At 39.4% G+C, this 17109-nt stretch overlaps 1 protein-coding gene and 1 non-coding gene across 9 annotated transcripts in view; one reads left to right on the top strand and one right to left on the bottom strand.

Moving 5' to 3' along the window:
* The window catches only part of LOC116220255 (zinc finger protein 664-like), a 90263-nt gene that overhangs the window by 58021 nt on the left and 15133 nt on the right, over positions 1-17109 (top strand). For all 8 annotated transcript variants that reach the window (XR_006152352.1, XR_006152351.1, XR_006152356.1 and 5 more), the window contains one exon: positions 10044-10120. Coding sequence is in view for 4 of the 8 variants with exons in the window: in XM_042707556.1 (XP_042563490.1) it covers positions 10044-10076 (33 nt within the window). In the remaining 4 variants the exon portion in view is untranslated. The remainder of the gene's footprint in view (positions 1-10043; positions 10121-17109) is intronic.
* On the bottom strand, positions 15983-16058 carry LOC116220394. Its single transcript, XR_004163635.1, has one exon. It is a non-coding gene; the product is annotated as a small nucleolar RNA SNORD59 (small nucleolar RNA).

Below are 17109 nucleotides of genomic sequence, written 5' to 3'. Positions count from 1 at the left end.
AGAGACACAAGAAGATTCATTCAAAAGATGTGCTGCCCTGCTAATAAATGATGGAGTATCACCTACTGAAATATTTTTGATTAGAAGAGTAAAAAAAACCATGTGATTTTTTCATATTTGAAACATGTTTTAGGGTAGAGATTGAAACATGAATAAAACATTTTTTTAAGTGAGTGTTTTTTTTCCAGGTATGTGTATGGGTAAGTGTGTGTGTGTGAAATATATAATTGACAAGCAGCAGGTAGCGCCTAGACAAGAAAAAGTAGTGTTTGTGCAAGCTTTCTAGATACATGGCCTAAACAGCGCCTGAAATGAAGATTATCTACAGCTCACAGATGTGTTAAGTGTCAGAGATGGGGGAAGCAAGAAAGAGCAGGGGGAGGGGGGCATAGCATTGTCATTGAAAAGTGTAGACACAGACAAACATGGCTACCTTGAAAAAACAGACTCTGCACTCACCGTAGTAACGGGGTAATGGTGTGTTAAAGTGTTAAAGGTACAGGTTTGTATTCAACCTTTTGTGATAACCTTGTGGCTACTCCTCATAGGGATTGTAGTTCTTTAGCTTGCTGCCATGTTATGTGTGGGTTGTAGCTGGCAGGAAAAGAACTACTAAAGCTAGTTACCAAGTGAATTTCTGTATCTTTCCTGGGTCTTCGTTATTAAAAATCTTTGTGTTTTGAGAGAATTGTCATGTTTCCTTCTTTTACTTTGGCCTCCTAAAAACAACAATTTCATACGTCTTATTGTCAGTAATTTGTTGCAAAAAAATGATAATAGGCTAATGATAATTGAGATATTAATGATAATAGGCTTATTTCTAATTAACTAGTCTCGACTGTCATTAACTGTGCTATAATGACAGTCGGACAGCCTGTCTTACTTCAAGACATACTGTATTCCCAAGTGAAATTCAATGACTACACTGACAGCAAAATAAGGCTGGCACTGGGATGCTCTGGAAGTATACTTTATATGTAATTCACCCGCAGTACAACTATACTGTTGTTCTTTTTTTGCAGATTTTCACTATATCGTTGCATTGAAGAATAGCTTGACTGAGTTTCTGTTTCCAAAACAGAACTAAAGTCAGAAATGTCTGGATTTACTGAACCATCACAACCGCTCATGTGAGTGAAGAAGGAGCTAAAAAAAGAAGAATTTGATGATTTCCTACAAGAGTATTTGTCTAAAATTCAGACAGAGGAAGAAAAGCCTGGAATGGAATGTGAATGCAAGACTGAGATGTACACGTCACCAACCCTCAACGGCAGTGCTTGACTGTTTGTAGCCAGTTATCTTTCTACAGTTCCCTGGAGCTGTTGGCCTGTAGCCGAAATAGGCAGTATCTCTAGAAAGAGAGTATCTCTAAAAGAGAAGAAAAATGATCATTCCTCCTGGGTGAAACAATGCATTAATCTCTATGCATTAAGTGTAGCTCAAATCTCAAGACTTAACAGGAAAATATACACTAGACAAACCATGCTGTTTTGTTCTGACCATACACAGAAAATATCAGATCTTTGGTTCATTAATGTTGATGCTTTTGTTAGCCACAGAAGCAAAACATTTTATGGTTGACACCATATTATGGTGGACACCAGTTAACCCTTAATGTAAAAGTAGGTTTTTGTAAGGGTATAATTACATTTGATTTAAATGAAACATTACTGTACTACATTCCCTCATCCAATTATTGCTGAGTTCTTCTAGAACAATCATATATTCCAATTTTTAATTAATGTTTTAGGGAGGTGAAATATACAAAAGCATTGAGGCATGTCAGACTACCTAAAAGAGTCTAACAGGCCTTGGTCTTCCAATTGTTAAAGGTACAGGTTTGTATTCCAAGCTTGTGTGATAACCTTGTGGCTGCTACTCACAGGGATTGTGGTTATTTCTGCTTGCTGCCATGTTATGTGTGGGTTGTAGTTGGCAGAAAAAGAACTACTAAAGCTAGTTACTTAGTGAATTTCTGTATCTTTCCTGGGTCCTCTTTAATAAAAACATGTTTTTTTTCTGAGAGAATTGTCATGTTTCCTTTTTCTAATTTAGCCTCCTAAAATCAACAATTTCTTATCTTATTGTCAGTAATTTGATGCCAAAAATAATAATAGGTTAATGACAATTTTGATATTTAAGTTAAGTACTAGTAGAAGTGCAAGTTAGGAAGCTAGGTGCTCTCTGAAGAGTTGGGTCTTCAAGAGCTTCTTGAAGGTAGAGAGGGACGCCCCTACTCTGGTAGTGCTAGGCAGCTCGTTCCACCAAAGTGGAACTACGGATGAGAATAGTCTAGATTACCGTACTAGGTGTGAATAGGGGCACTGGTGGAGGTGATGAGTGGGGACCCAGTCTACCCTGCTGAGCTCATGGGGGTTGGGAGGTCAAAACTGATTCAGCTTGTTAGCATGTTCCAGGGTCCCCTCAATGGCCTGACTGAGACTGAGATGTACACGTCACCAACCCTCAACATAAGTGCTTGACTGTTTGTAGCCAGTTATCTTTCTACACTTCCCTGGAGTTGTTAGCCTGTAACCAAAATAGGCAGTTTCTCTTAAAAGTGAGCAGGTGAAGAGATTTGTTGCCATACTAGATTCTAGAGTAATGGTAGAGTAGAGTAGAGGATCAGTGAAGGAGTGAATAATGTCTCAGGTCTGTGTCCCTCCATTTCAACACATCTTGAATGACACATCAACACAGCTGAACAAATGCCCAAACTGGAGTTGCTGGGTCTCAGCGGTTTGTAAAACTGACATTGAAGTGCTGTTGGTTTGATTTTTCATAATTATGAAGGCACATCTTTTTCCTTTAACAAACTAGACTGATTCAAAACCTAAAATTGTAAGGACCTTCATTAGTATTTGTCCATGTGGGACTGGAGATTACTGGTGGGTGTCAGTAGACAACGCCATTTTCCACAATGTATTGTTGTGACTTCATTGAGACCTAGACATGGTGTTGTATTCTAAGTGTAAGTACTTGTACAATGTTTACTTTATTGAGTTAAGAATTCCCTTTGAAGATGCCATTGAGGAAGCATTTAAAAGGAAGAAGCTAAAGTATGCGGAAGTGGTAGCGAAACCAAGGCAACAAGGTTGGGCATCACACACAAGACCAGTGGAGATGGGTGTTAGAGGATTTGTAGCTAAATCAACCAAAGCACTTTTGTTGGATTTAAGTTTTCGAGGAAGGTCACTCAAAGGAGCTTTAAAGGAGTTGCCTAAGGCTCCTGAAAAAGCGAGCCAAATGGTTGTGACTGAGACGCGCACAGACTACTTGGGGTCATGAATCAAACGGAACTAAAACTGAGCTACGTGAAATCTTATCGAGGTCTATTTTAAGGTGTATCTGTTAGCGGCATGTATTCTAACCCATTATGAGTATGATGTGGGTGGCTCTGGGATGCCAGACACCACTGTTGAGCCTTCTGGAGGCACTGTGGGCCTAATTCAACGAAACACTGATGAAGGAAGGTGCCTGCTTGAAAACCGCAGTGAAATGCTCACAAAGGTAGCTTTGTTGATGTTGTAGTATCCTGTTGCTCAGGTTGTATGGTTGGGCAATCATGTTGTTGTGTTTAGGACTTGTGGGCTACAGACTGGGCCTGTTTTACTATGAAGGAGGGCCTTAAGGATCCTGGGTACAACATGCAGCTGTTCTGGCTGTCTCCAGCCAGTCGTGCGTTGTTGTATCTATGGTTGGGCAGTTGTTACGTTGGTTAGGTTGCTGGCTATGAGTACTTGCTTCTGATAGTGAGAGGACTGGCCACTGGGAATTCCCCAACCAATAGCACAAGGAATTTACCATATTTAACAGAACTAAACATCATGTCACTAGTTTCTAATGGGCTAGTTTCATTTTGAATGTTTAGTTTCTAAAAGAAGACTCAATCAAAATGGGTTAAAGTTCTTTTTTACTCCTAACCTCTTCCCCAGGTGTCAATCCTATTGTATGAACAAAAAGATAAAAGATGCAGTACAAGAACAAGTCAGCAAGCATCTCTGAGAGAATTGTGAGTAAATAAACTAGTTCTATGTCAGTCACAATAGATGTATGGGCAAGGTTTAGTTGGAGTACTGCCAAAGAGAAAGTCTTTTTCATTCATGTAAATTGTATTTACTAGTGTTACATTCTTAAAGTAAGGTACATCATCTCCATCACCGTTCAGTTCACACATCCACCCCACCCCCCTACTACACTCCTTTGTGTAGTCTCAGCAGGTTGAGTTATGGCCATGCCCACCCGAGGAACATCAGACGTGTAAACGGTGCTCAGAGACCTGCCCATAATCCTTTGTCATGCTAGTTTGCATTCCAAATGCTCCTACAGCTGATTGGCTAGGTTTGAATCCAGGAAGCTAATAGGTCAGACAGAAGAAGCATTATATTATAACCACAGAGTCAGATTAATGAACTCACATTTTTAAGGCTGGCACTGGGATGCTCTGGAAGTATACTGTATGTGTAATTCACCAGCAGTACAACTATACTGTTGTTCTTTCTTTGTAAATTTTTCACTTTATTGTTTTATTGAAGAATAGTTTCACAGAGTTTCTGTTTCCAAACAGAACTAAAGTCAGAAATGTCTGGATTTACCGAACCATCACAACCGCTCATGACAGTGAAGAAGGAGATAAAAGAAGAAGAATTTGATGATTTCCTACAAGAGTATTTGTCTGCAATTCAGACAGTGGAAGAAAAGCCTGGAATGGACTGTGAAATCAAGACTACTACAAGTAAGTTGCTTGTTCATCGTAATGTGTTATGTATAGTTAAAATACTTGAATGGCTAACTTGTGCTTCACAATGCGAGGCCTATTCAGAGAACAGAAATACTGTGGGGATAACTTAATTATGGGATACTATCTGCAGTCTGTTACATTCAAAAGAGAGAAAGTGTCTGCCATCACAAGTCACTCCCAAGTGATACAAAATTAAAGATATGTATCTGTATTGTAAAAATTACATCCCAGAAGGAGGAGAAGAGAGAAGATATTACTGAACTTTTTTTATAATTTTATAGGAGACATTCAAAGGATCCAGTCTAACAAGAGGGGGAACACTGAGGAAAAAAGAAACAAAGACAGATGTCACAACCTGTCACACCTAACCGTACATATGATGAAACATACTGGAGAAAAGCCAGTTCAGTGTTCTCAATGTGGAGAGAACATTAATTACATATACAGCCTCAAGGAACACCAGAGGATCCATACTGGGGAAAAGTCAAATCAGTGTTCTCAGTGTGGAAAAACCTTTCGTGTCATGTCTGACCTCAAGAGACACCAGAGGATCCATACCGGGGAAAGGCCTTATCATTGTTCTCAGTGTGGAAAAACCTTTAGCCAATTGGGTACTCTTAAGACACACCAGAGGATCCATACTGGAGAAAAGCCAAATCAGTGTTCTCAGTGTGGAAAGGCCTTTCGTCTCATGTCTCTCCTCAAGGAACACCAGAGGATCCATACCGGGGAAAGGCCTTATCATTGTTCTCAGTGTGGAAAAACCTTTAGCCAAATGACTAATCTTAATGCTCACCAGAAGATCCATACTGGAGAAAAGCCACATCAGTGTTCTCAGTGTGGAAAGGCCTTTATCCATATGTCTCATCTCAAGAGACACCAGACGATTCATACTGGGGCAAAGCCACACCAGTGTTCTCAGTGTGGAAAAACCTTTATCCATATGTCTCATCTCAAGGCACACCAGAAGATCCATACCGGGGAAAGGCCTTATCATTGTTCTCAGTGTGAGAAAACGTTTAGCCATATGGGTAATCTTAAAACACACCAGAAAAAACATACTGGGGCAAAGCCACATCAGTGTTCTCAGTGTGAAAAGGGCTTTATCCATGTGTCTGATCTCAAGAGACACCAGAAGATCCATACTGGAGAAAGGCCTTATCTTTGTTCTCACTGTGTAAAAACCTTTATCCACATGTCTGACCTCAAGAGACACCAGAGGATCCATACTGGGGCAAAGCCACATCAGTGTTCTCAGTGTGGAAAGGCCTTTAGGCAAACGTCTCATCTCAAGAGCCACAAGAGGATTCATTCAAAAGATGTGCTGCCCTGCTAATAAATGATGGAGTATCACTTACTGAAATATTTTTGATTAGAAGAGTTAAAAAAAAAATGTGTTTTTTTTCATTTTCGAAACATGAGTGTTTTTTTTCCCAGGTATTTGGAGGGGGGGGTCCATGTATGTGTGAAATATATAATTGACAAGCAGCAGGTAGCGCCTAGACAAGAAAAAGTACCAACTTCTCAAGAATGAAAGACATTTGCTCTAGGTTTACAAAGATAAAAAGAGAAGAAAAATGATCATTCCTCCTGGGTGAAACAATGCATAACATGTCTTGGCCTCCCAAGTGTTAAAGGTACAGGTTTGTATTCCAACCTTTTGTGATAACCTTGTGGCTACTCCTCATAGGGATTGTAGTTCTTAAGCTTGCTGCCATGTTATGTGTTGGTTGCAGCTGGCAGGAAAATAACTACTTAAGCTAGTTACCAAGTGAATTTCTGTATCTTTCCTGGGTCTTCGTTATTAAAAATATATTTGTGTTTTGAGAGAATTTTCATGTTTCATGTTTGATAATAGGCTTCTTTCAAATGAACTAGGTTCGACTGTCATTAATGTGCTATAATGACAGTCAGACAGCCTGTCTTACTTCAGAACATTTCCCCAAGTGAATTTCACTGACTACACTGGGAGACAAATTTGCGTAAAATGATAGCTAGTTACTTTGTAGCCTTATTTCAGACTAAGCTGCAAACTGTATTTCCTGGTTGCTATGCTAGCAAACTAGCTAGCTAGGGGGACTTTTCAAGTACCTAAATGGTTTAAATAGCAGAATACCATTTGTGTGAAATGATAGCGAGTTGTCTACCTGAGGGTACAGTCCCAATTTAACTTAACTTAAGATCATAATAAGAAATGGCAACCTTTTGGGTGCCTGTGCAGCTTCGCTGCTTGACCCCCAAACACACAAATTTAAATCAGCAGCTAATTAGTGTATATTGACACCCAGGCAACAGCCAACTGTTAAAATGGGGCCCTAAGCCAGAAATAGCCAGGATTGCCCATAGCTAAGTAAACTGGCATGCTACCTTACATGTTTTACACATCTTGCTGAGATTCGCGCTCTGTAGCAACCTGTTAAATAAAGTATGTTGGGAATACACAACACCCGTGACTTTATTTTTATGGAAGACTGAGTGGGAATAAAAATGTCTTATCTATCCTGTGTTGTTTTTACCTGATACATTTATGGGTTTTCTACGTGAAACAGGCTTTAATGATGGGCCTGTGCCAATTCAAGCATTTCGAAAGTAAACGATGAACCTTATGTGAACTTCAACTGAACTGAGAAGATGCACTGTCTAATTATTCGGTTTCATTTAGTCTGCAAAATAGGCAGTATCTCTTAAAAGTGAGCAGGTGAAGAGATTTCTTGCCATACTTTAAATGTAGATAAGATAAAGATAATATAAAATAAACCTTTATTAATCCCTGTAGGGAAATTCAGGTATAATAGCAGCAAGGAGAGTTACAGGTAAGAGTGGGTTACAAGGTAGTAGGAATAAAAAATATAAATAAGATAAATAAAACACAGAGCAGCTGGCCCTAGATATCTGTGCTGGGTCTCTGAGTGATTGGATGGGGTGAACAGCCTATCCGTAAATAAATATAACTATGTACAGTCCAGGTGTAGAAGTCGTGCTGGGGCTGTGATCTGGGGGAGGTGTGTGTGGGGTGGCATGCTGCTATCCTGTCCATTGAAAGAGCAATCATGCATTACCACTTTTATGTTTGAAAGGCATCGTTCGGCAAGTGTACCGTACTGCTTGTAGGTCTTGACGTTCAGATTCTGCGCCAAAACGAGCTATATCGTATCGTCTCGTCACATGATCAAATAGAGACTTGACATTGGCGAACAAGATACATATTACCCAGCAATCATCATTGCATATCTGTGTATGACAAAAATAACAAATTAAATAAGAGATTATCCATTTAATTGAATCGTTTTTTTAATAGTTTCTATAGTGTATGCACGATAAGCATATAATTGTGTTATAGATTGCTACTGACGATTTCCCCCTAAAAATTATGAAAACCATGACAGAGACAAGTTTGCCATTTTGAGGGGATATATAGCATAAGGGATCTTTACTGATCCAAATATAAATTATCCTTGATCGCTGTCGCATTAAACTAGCGACACTTTAGCATTCAAATGTTTGGAAAAATATAGAATGCAGGGTCTGCTCTGCCCACGAACCTTCCACGCTGGCTGCATTGTCTATAGTTACGCCCCTGGCGCACATGCACATTTTCTGTAACAGCACAGGTATACTCAATTAAAGCCATTAGCAAATGAACAAAATACACCTTTTTCAACCACAAATAAGAGATACATAACAGCGACTTCACGCAGAGGCTCTGGCTTAGGGGCCCCCTGAGCTCATGGGCCCCTGGGCCTGGGCCCGGTAGGCCCGTTCGTTAATCCATCCCTGCATGTGGGACTGGAGATTACTGGTGGGTGTCAGTAGAAAACGTCATGTTCCACAATTCATTGTTGTGACTTCTATGACACCTAGACATGGTGTTGTATTGTAAGTGTCAGTACTTGTACATTGTTAACTTTATTGAGTTAAGAATTCCCTTTGAAGATGTGATTAGGGGAACATTTGAAAGGAAGAAGCTAAAGAATGCGGAACTGGTAGCGAAACCAAGGCAACGAGGTTGGGCATCACACACAAGACCAGTGGAGATGGGTGTTAGAGGCTTTGTAGCTAAATCAACCAAAGCACTTCTGTTGGATTTAAGTTCTGTAAAGCACAACATCAATTAGAAAACTCTTTTGAAACTGATTTTCTCCAAGTTACTTGTCAGTGTTTGTGATTACAATAAATCCTGTGAGTTCATGATCAAGCAGCTGCTATCCAAAATGTTAATCTTCATGGTAACAAAGGAAAGGTCCCCACACTGGATTTGCTCAGACACCTGGGGTCAGGAAGCAAACTGAGCTGTGAGCAATTAATCATAGTATGGAAATGGGATAGGCCATTTGAGAACCATCTTAGGCAGTAGGTCAGAGAAACCTGATCATCATACAGAACAACAAAAGGTTGCCAGACCTGTTTGCATTAGAAGCTTAGCTTGTTTACATTTAAAGCCTGTAAGGTGTCTTAAACATTAGACATAGCTAGAGTTGGATATGCTTGTTGTTTAGATCTGCACCGCTGAATCAAGAGTATGTTCCACGTGCTTCAATACTACACTTTACTGGAATAAAGACAGATTGCTGCATGAACCACAAAGAAACTTCCTTTTCTCTTGCAACATCTTTCATGACATCTGGATAAATTACCCAATGCCTTGTGAATGTGGCTGAAGGCTAGATTGTCATCAGCACAAACTCCCCAGTATTTGGGCCTCAAGGTTTTCTTTTTTGGTATTACAACCCTGAAAATAGCATTCTTTGAAACCTCTGTCTGGTCACTACTCCTTCTCTGTCTTCTGCTTCTACATGAATACTACTGATTCATTATGACTTTGTGGGAATTCAAAAACATAAATTGTACAAAGCACTTTGGGAATTATTGTTGTTGAACAATTACCAGAAAAAAGTATGGACTAATGTGACAACGCTGTGGCAGGTGCTTTGATCTGTGTATCTGTCAAAGTAACCTGTAGGTGCATGTCAAGAAAATCACTGAATCACAGAAAGAAAAAGAAACTTAAAGGTTCAGGTCACTTTTGGTCAAATCTAGCAACTTGCTCCTCACAGTCTTCTAGCTGTCTGTTCAGGGTGTGTCCTCAAAATAATTTCGGTGTTTGTTTCCCATTTGCAGGGCCAAGACTATACAATCAGTGCCAGTGTGATTTGATCATCAACCTCTTGCCATAATCCCTGACTACAACTTTTAATGCTTTACATTAGCAAAAATAAATATATGTACTAATATTTGTATGGCAAAAAGGCAAATCCATGGTACCCGTCCCTCTTTTTTACCCGTCCCACAACCTCTTCCCCAGGTTTCTTTCCTATTGTATGAACATAAAGATTAAAGGTGCAGTACAAGAACAAGTCAGCAAGCATCTCTGAGAGAATTGTGAGTAAATAAACAATTTTTATGTCAGTCACAACAGATGTACAGGCAAGATTTAGTTGGAGTACTGCCAAAGAGAAAGTCTTTTTCATTCATGTAAATTGTATTTACTAGTGTTACATTCTCAAAGCAAGGTACATCATCTCCATCACCGTTCAGTTCACACATCCACCCCACCCCCCTACTACACTCCTTTTGTGTAGTCTCAGCAGGTTGAGTTGAGCTAATTTGCATTCCAAAAGCTCCTACAGCTGATTGGCTAGGTTTGAATCCAGGAAGCTAATAGGTCAGACAGAAGAAGCATTATATTATAACCACAGAGTCAGATTAATGAACTCACATTTTTTGAGGCTGGTGCTGGGATGCTCTGGAAGTATACTGTATGTGTAATTCACCAGCAGTACAACTATACTAGCTACTTTGTAGATTTTTCACTTTATTGTTTTATTGAAGAATAGTTTCACCGAGTTTCTGTTTCCAAAACAGAACTAAAAGTCAGAAATGTCTGGATTTACTGAACCATCACAACAGCTCATGTCAGTGAAGAAGGAGATAAAAAAGAAGAATTTGATGATTTCCTACAAGAGTATTTGTCTGAAATTCAGACAGTAGAGGAAAAGCCTGGAATGGACTTTGAAATCAAGACTGAAATATACACGTCACCAACCATGAAAGAAGAAAAGTATTCACCAATGGAAATTACAGATGAAGAAGAATTTGATTTCAGTGAATATGGTCACTATGTCTCTTCTACTACAAGTAAGTTGCTTGTTCATCGTAATGTGTTATGTATAGTTACAATACTTGAATGGCTAACTTGTGCTTCACAATGCAAGGCTTATTCAGAGAACAGAGATACTGTGGGGATAACTTACTTATGGGATACTGTCTGTAGTCTGTTACATTCAAAGGAGAGAAAGTGTCTGCCATCCAATTTACTCCCAAGTGATACAAAATTAAAGATATGTATCTGTATTGTAAAAATTACATCCCAGAAGGAGGAGAAGAGAGAAGATATTACTGAACTTTTTTTAATAATTTTATAGGAGACCTTCAAAGTATCCAGTCTAACAAGAGGGGGAAAACTGAGGAAAAAAGAAACAAAGATAGATGTCACAATCGCTCACACTTAACCGTACATATGATGAAACATACTGGAGAAAAGCCAGTTTAGTGTTCTCAGTGTGGAAAGACCATTAATTACATATATAGCCTCAAGGAACACCAGAGGATCCATACTGGGGAAAGGGCGTATCAGTGTTCTCAGTGTGGAAAGACCTTTAGCAAAATGTCTCATCTCAAGAGACACCAGAAGATCCATACTGGGGTAAGGCCTTATCAGTGTTCTCAGTGTGGAAAAACCTTTAGCCAAATGGATGATCTTAAGAAACACCAGAAGGTCCATACTGGGGAAAGGCCTTATCAGTGTTCTCAGTGCGGAAAAACCTTTAAACATAAGGGTCATCTTAAAACACACCAGAAGATCCATACTGGGGAAAGGCCTTATCAGTGTTCTCAGTGTGGAAAAACCTTTATCCGAATGTCTCATCTCAAGTCTCACCAGAGGATCCATACTGGGGGAAAGCCATATCGGTGTACCACATGTGGAAAGTATTTCACGAATAGGTCTAACCTCACCCACCATCAGATTACACATACTGGAGAAAAGCCACCTCAGTCTAGTCTCAACAGACACCAGAAGATCCATACTGGGGCTAAGCCACATCAGTGTTCTCAGTGTGGAAAGACCTTTAGCTGGATGTCTCATCTCAAGAGACACCAGAAGATCCATACTGGGGCTAAGCCACATCAGTGTTCTCAGTGTGGAAAGGCCTTTAGCCGAATATGTAGTCTCAAGAGACACCAGAAGATCCATTCATGTGGTGTGCTGCCCTGCTAATAAATGATGGATTATCACTTACTGAAATATTTTTGATGAGTTTAAAAAAAAAATTGATGTACACGATGAAGTATTATTTCTTCATATTTGAAACACATGTTAGGGTAGAGATTGAAACGTGAATTTAATAAAAAAGTAAAAAAATTGAAGTGAGTGTTTTTTTGTATGTGTATGTGTGAGCTTTTTAGATATATGGCCTAAACAGCGCCTCATATGAAGATTGTCTACAGCTCAAAAATGTGTTGAGTGTCAGAGATGGAGGAAGAAAGAAAGAGAACAGGGGGAGGGAACATAGCATTGTCATTAAAAAGGTTAGTCACAGACAAACATGGCTACCTCGAGAAAAACAGACTCTGCCCTCACTGTAGTAATGGGGTAGTGGAGTATGAGTTACTTTTCCTGACAAGAATGTAATAAATACAACAACATGAGGGAAAACTACTCAAAAACAGAAGACATTTGCTCTGGGTTTACAAAAATAAAAAGAGAAAGAAAATGATCAATCCTCCTGGGTGAAACAATGCATACATCTAACCTCCCAGCATCTACACTCCTGCTACATATTGAGAGAGAATACCACATAACTGTCAATAATAAATAAAATATTAACATTTGTCTTTCCCATTCTATTACAAAAGTTTTTTTTTATTTAGTAATATTTTCCCCTTGATTTATTACTGATTAATGTTTCCTTCATTATTATAATTTTTATTATTATTATTATTATTAATAAAAAACACTCTTTTACACACACTAAAGAAACGCTTTCTTTCACATTTAGAAGACTGAGAACAGAATTGAATAGATAAAAAGGTTTAGGTGTATTTCAAATCTCAAGACACATCAGGAAATACACACTGTAGACAAACCATCCTTTGTTCTGACCATACACAACAAATATGAGATCCATGGTTCAGTCATTTTTATACTTTTGTTAGCCACAGAAGCAGAACATTTTAAAGTTGATGTTAAACACCAGTTAACCCTGAGGGTAAAAGTAGGTGAAAGTAGTAATGGCGAATTTGGCTACAATTATCAATAAACGAAATTGACTGATTTTGATCAAGAAAGCTAGGCAAAGGCGATTGCCTTGGATGTGTGAACTGTTTGATCTCGTCCGAGGAGCGCTCTCTACATTGACCAAATGTGCTCTGCTTTTGCCTTGGCTTCATGTGATATTATGAACATCTGAAATATGATTTTAATAGGCCTAATTCGCTGACAATTCTGACTACAATAAGATATTGATCATTAACTGGCTTAAGCTTGAATTAGAATCTTTCCAAGCAGTGCTGCATGGTAGGTTCCCTTATGATTTTGATGGCTAAGAGCAACCGTTCTTAAGTTATGCATTAGCATCAAATTAAGGGTTTTATAATATCTTTTCAGTTGTCCACTAGTTTCGTTATGAGAGATAGACATTGATTGGATTGGAGTTTGTGAAAAGAAACCAACTTGACAACAGATCACAATGTCAGGGCCGATGAGGCCAGATACAGGTAGCACACTCAGAAGCAGACTCAGAAACAGATGGAGGGTTTTGGTGTTCTTTTAATATGAATAAAGAGACAGTCAGGCAAGACACCCAGTTGGCAACACAAGAGTCAAAAAGGGAACTCAAAAATAGACAAAAAAAGGACCGCAGAGGTACAGGCAAAAACCCAAGGTCACTAGTCAGGCAATGGTCAATACACAGGCAGAGAGAGTTAGGCACAGCAGAAGGACAGGCAACGTTCAGGCAAATATCCAGGAGTCCAAAAACAGGCAGAGAGATTGGTACACAGGTAGGCAGAGAGTATACAGGCAGCAGTACAAAGGGGCTTGGCTTGACTGAACAGAAAAAGGTTGGCACCAGATTGGCACGACAGCACAAAGGTTTCCAAAACGCTAGGCAAAATTCAAAGTCCACAAACAGGCTTGGGTCGAAGACAGCAAACATCCAGTTATAGCACAACGACGATAATCTGGCGGTGAATGTCAGTCTTGGTGCGGTTTAAAAGCTGTGGCTGACGAGAGTGGAGTGGAGTCAGGTGTGGTGGAGCAGGCACCAGAGATTGGATGCCTTGCTTGTCAGTCAGCCAGGAGACAGGGCAGAGGGAAAACCTGGCACGGGGGGCACACAGAACCGCGACGACATGCCAGATCACTGACTAGGGAGGGCGTGTACCAGGCTGTGACACACAATCAGTGACGAAATGATACAGTTCCAACATTCACTGAAAAGCACATGAGATGAAACATTACACTGCTGACCTGATCAAGAGATCACTGAAAATATTTGTTTTAATTAAAAAAATCATAAAATGACTGATATGCCAAGGCTGGGAATCTGGGTGGGCAAATATCTATTTAATATTTAGGTATAAAACAGTAACGCTCATTACCTGTGCTTTTTTTTTATTCAGAAGCTGATCCAGACACTGACCGAGTTGGGCAACTGCTCTAATGAGAGCTGAATGGTGAGCGTCCTGGAGCGTATCCTTGAGAAGGAGGAGGAGCAGAAGAAGCTCAGAGAGAAACAGGAGACTCTGCTGGAGAGGCTCTGGATGATGATGATGGTGTCGGACCTGAGGAAGGACCATGAGCTCCAAATTAAGTCACTGAGGGCAGAGCTGCAAAGGCAGCCTGCACCATTCGATGAGGTGAAAAAAAGCTTTCTCTGTCTTGAAGCCTCAAAGTTCAGAGTTCTAATACTATGCTCATGCAGCAGACAAGACTGTGAATCAATACACATCTCAGAGTTACCGCACAACAACAACAACTAAACTAAGAACTGATAACAAAAGCAGTGAGAAGGCAGTGGAAAACCAAGCAGAGAAAGTCACTAAATACCAGGTAATAAGAAACAATAGGAAGCCACAGGGCTTTTCTGGACATGCAGTTGAAGAAGAAAGAGGAGAAGAAGCTATTCAATCTGTTTGAGAACAGATAAAAACAACACCTGAGACATCAGGAGAAGAGGAGGAAAGATGAGAAGAAGAAGGAGGATTCAGGCTGGGACTCTAAAAGGGGTTAATACCAATAAATAATTAAAAATAGAATCTGAGAATCTGAATACTTAATTTTAGTTCCCCATGTTGAAGCGTTTCAGAAATTGTTAACAAAAATCAGCAGATAGCATACAGTTGCATGTCCTGCCTGTAAAAGATGCAGTCCTACCACATGACATATAGGGAGGATGTGGCCTGCCGATTAATGGGTTTCCTTCTGCATGCAATTTTCTCCTCAGTCTGCTTAAGACAATACCTGGCATAAATGACCACCAATACCACCTCAGTCATCTAAAATGTTATATAACAGTGATTTAACTGTAAGTAGTGGATCTTATCATAAAGCAATTCATGGCATTTACCTAAGGGCTATACTTTCAACGACTTCACAACCCTCGAGATATGTATATTTACTACCATTGAAGGACTTAAAATATGGATTTAGTACTATACTTGTACTATATTTAGTACAATTTACTACCATTGAAGGACTTAAAATGTGGAATAAATAGCTTTAATAAAATAAAGACCAATGATCACTGGCCATACCTTTAAGAACAGCAGAAATGCCTAATTCAAAATGGAGGCCACGAGACTGTCTACTCATATGATCGCACCATTATCATACTGTATCTAACAAAGCACACAGTGTTATCCTCTGGATTTAGTTTTGTCATGACATATGATGCAGTATTGACCACTCCTAGAGTCCTTACACATCACTTTCTGTGAGGACCAGCTATATCCAAAAGAAATCATGTGTAGGGGGTGCTCACTTTTTGCCAAACCACACCTTTATTTCGCTTGGCTATAAAGTGTACAAATAATAGAGAAGATTATGTCAGCATCTCATTTCAATCCCGATTTTTGCGTCCTCCTACATTGTCAGTTTCTGCAAAGAAACAAACATATGTAAATGAATAAGGCAGGGGTTATTTGACCAACTGACAAGTTTGTAAAAGAAAGAAAGAAAGCTCTTTTTAAGGGCAGAAAAACTGGCTTCAGCAGATTCAGAAGAACAAAAGTCATACTGAAAAGTCATCACAGAAGAGAACTCAAACTGCACATTATTGGGGTAATAATATTCTCATGATAGTATCTCATGTAGGATCTTCTAGTATACCTTCACTGGTGGAAAAGATAATCTAAAAATAATTTTCAATGACCATAGCATGAATAATGTTTGAGAACAAGCTTACCATGATGGCATTGACCCGTCTCGTCAACAAAAAAATCAGAAAATCAGTTAGGATAGTAGTGGTTCATCCACTGTACAGCTGAACAAGGCTAAATAACTCTGCATTCTTGTATAGCAGCAAATTCAACCTCATTTGGCAAATTTGCATTTTGAATCACCTGACACAGTGGAAGTAAGCTTGTTAGAAACATGGTTAGAAAGGCCAGAGGATGTAGCGGATTGCCTGTGCGCATGTGCGGAGATCTGTTTTCGCAGCCACACAGGTGGTGGGCCGAAGCCCCGTTTCTGTTCAACTTGTAATTTAAAATGGGACAACCTTGATTTTTTCCAGTTGAGGTACTTATGTTATTTCTAACGATAAACCAGTTGTTGTCAGCGAAAATCGTTGCACATTTAGTCAAAACTGTACTGCTCTGTCTATATGTTATGCTTCCCAGCGTTAATATAGATTAAGCAGCGAGCCAAACTCCTTTTTCAAGAGCCAGGAAAATGATCCTTCTTGCTCCTTTATTGACAACATTGAATGGAGTGAAACTACGAATAAAAACAGAAGGTGGAAAAAGTGCTGAATTATAAAATACAACATAACGGAAATAAAATGTGTGAAGTAGTTGAGATTTACGTCTCTGAATGCTCCACAATACTTTAAACAGGTGATCAGACACCCTGCCATTGAAGATAATGCATTTTCGCCTGTGTGTAGGCCTCTGTTTAAAGTATTGTGGAGCATTCAGGGATGTAAAACTACTTCACACATTTTCTTCAATGTTTGGAGTGTCCTGAACATATTCCACCCCCCTTTTATTGAGACAAAATCTTTAGTTTAATCAGCAAAGTGTAATACGTATCACATGGCCCTACCATTGAAGACAATGCATTTTCGCCTGTGTGTAGGCCTATATTT

Source organism: Clupea harengus, chromosome 4, assembly GCF_900700415.2.
Source record: "Clupea harengus chromosome 4, Ch_v2.0.2, whole genome shotgun sequence".
Classification (NCBI taxonomy): domain Eukaryota; kingdom Metazoa; phylum Chordata; class Actinopteri; order Clupeiformes; family Clupeidae; genus Clupea; species Clupea harengus.
This window is presented reverse-complemented; position numbering and strand designations above follow the sequence as displayed.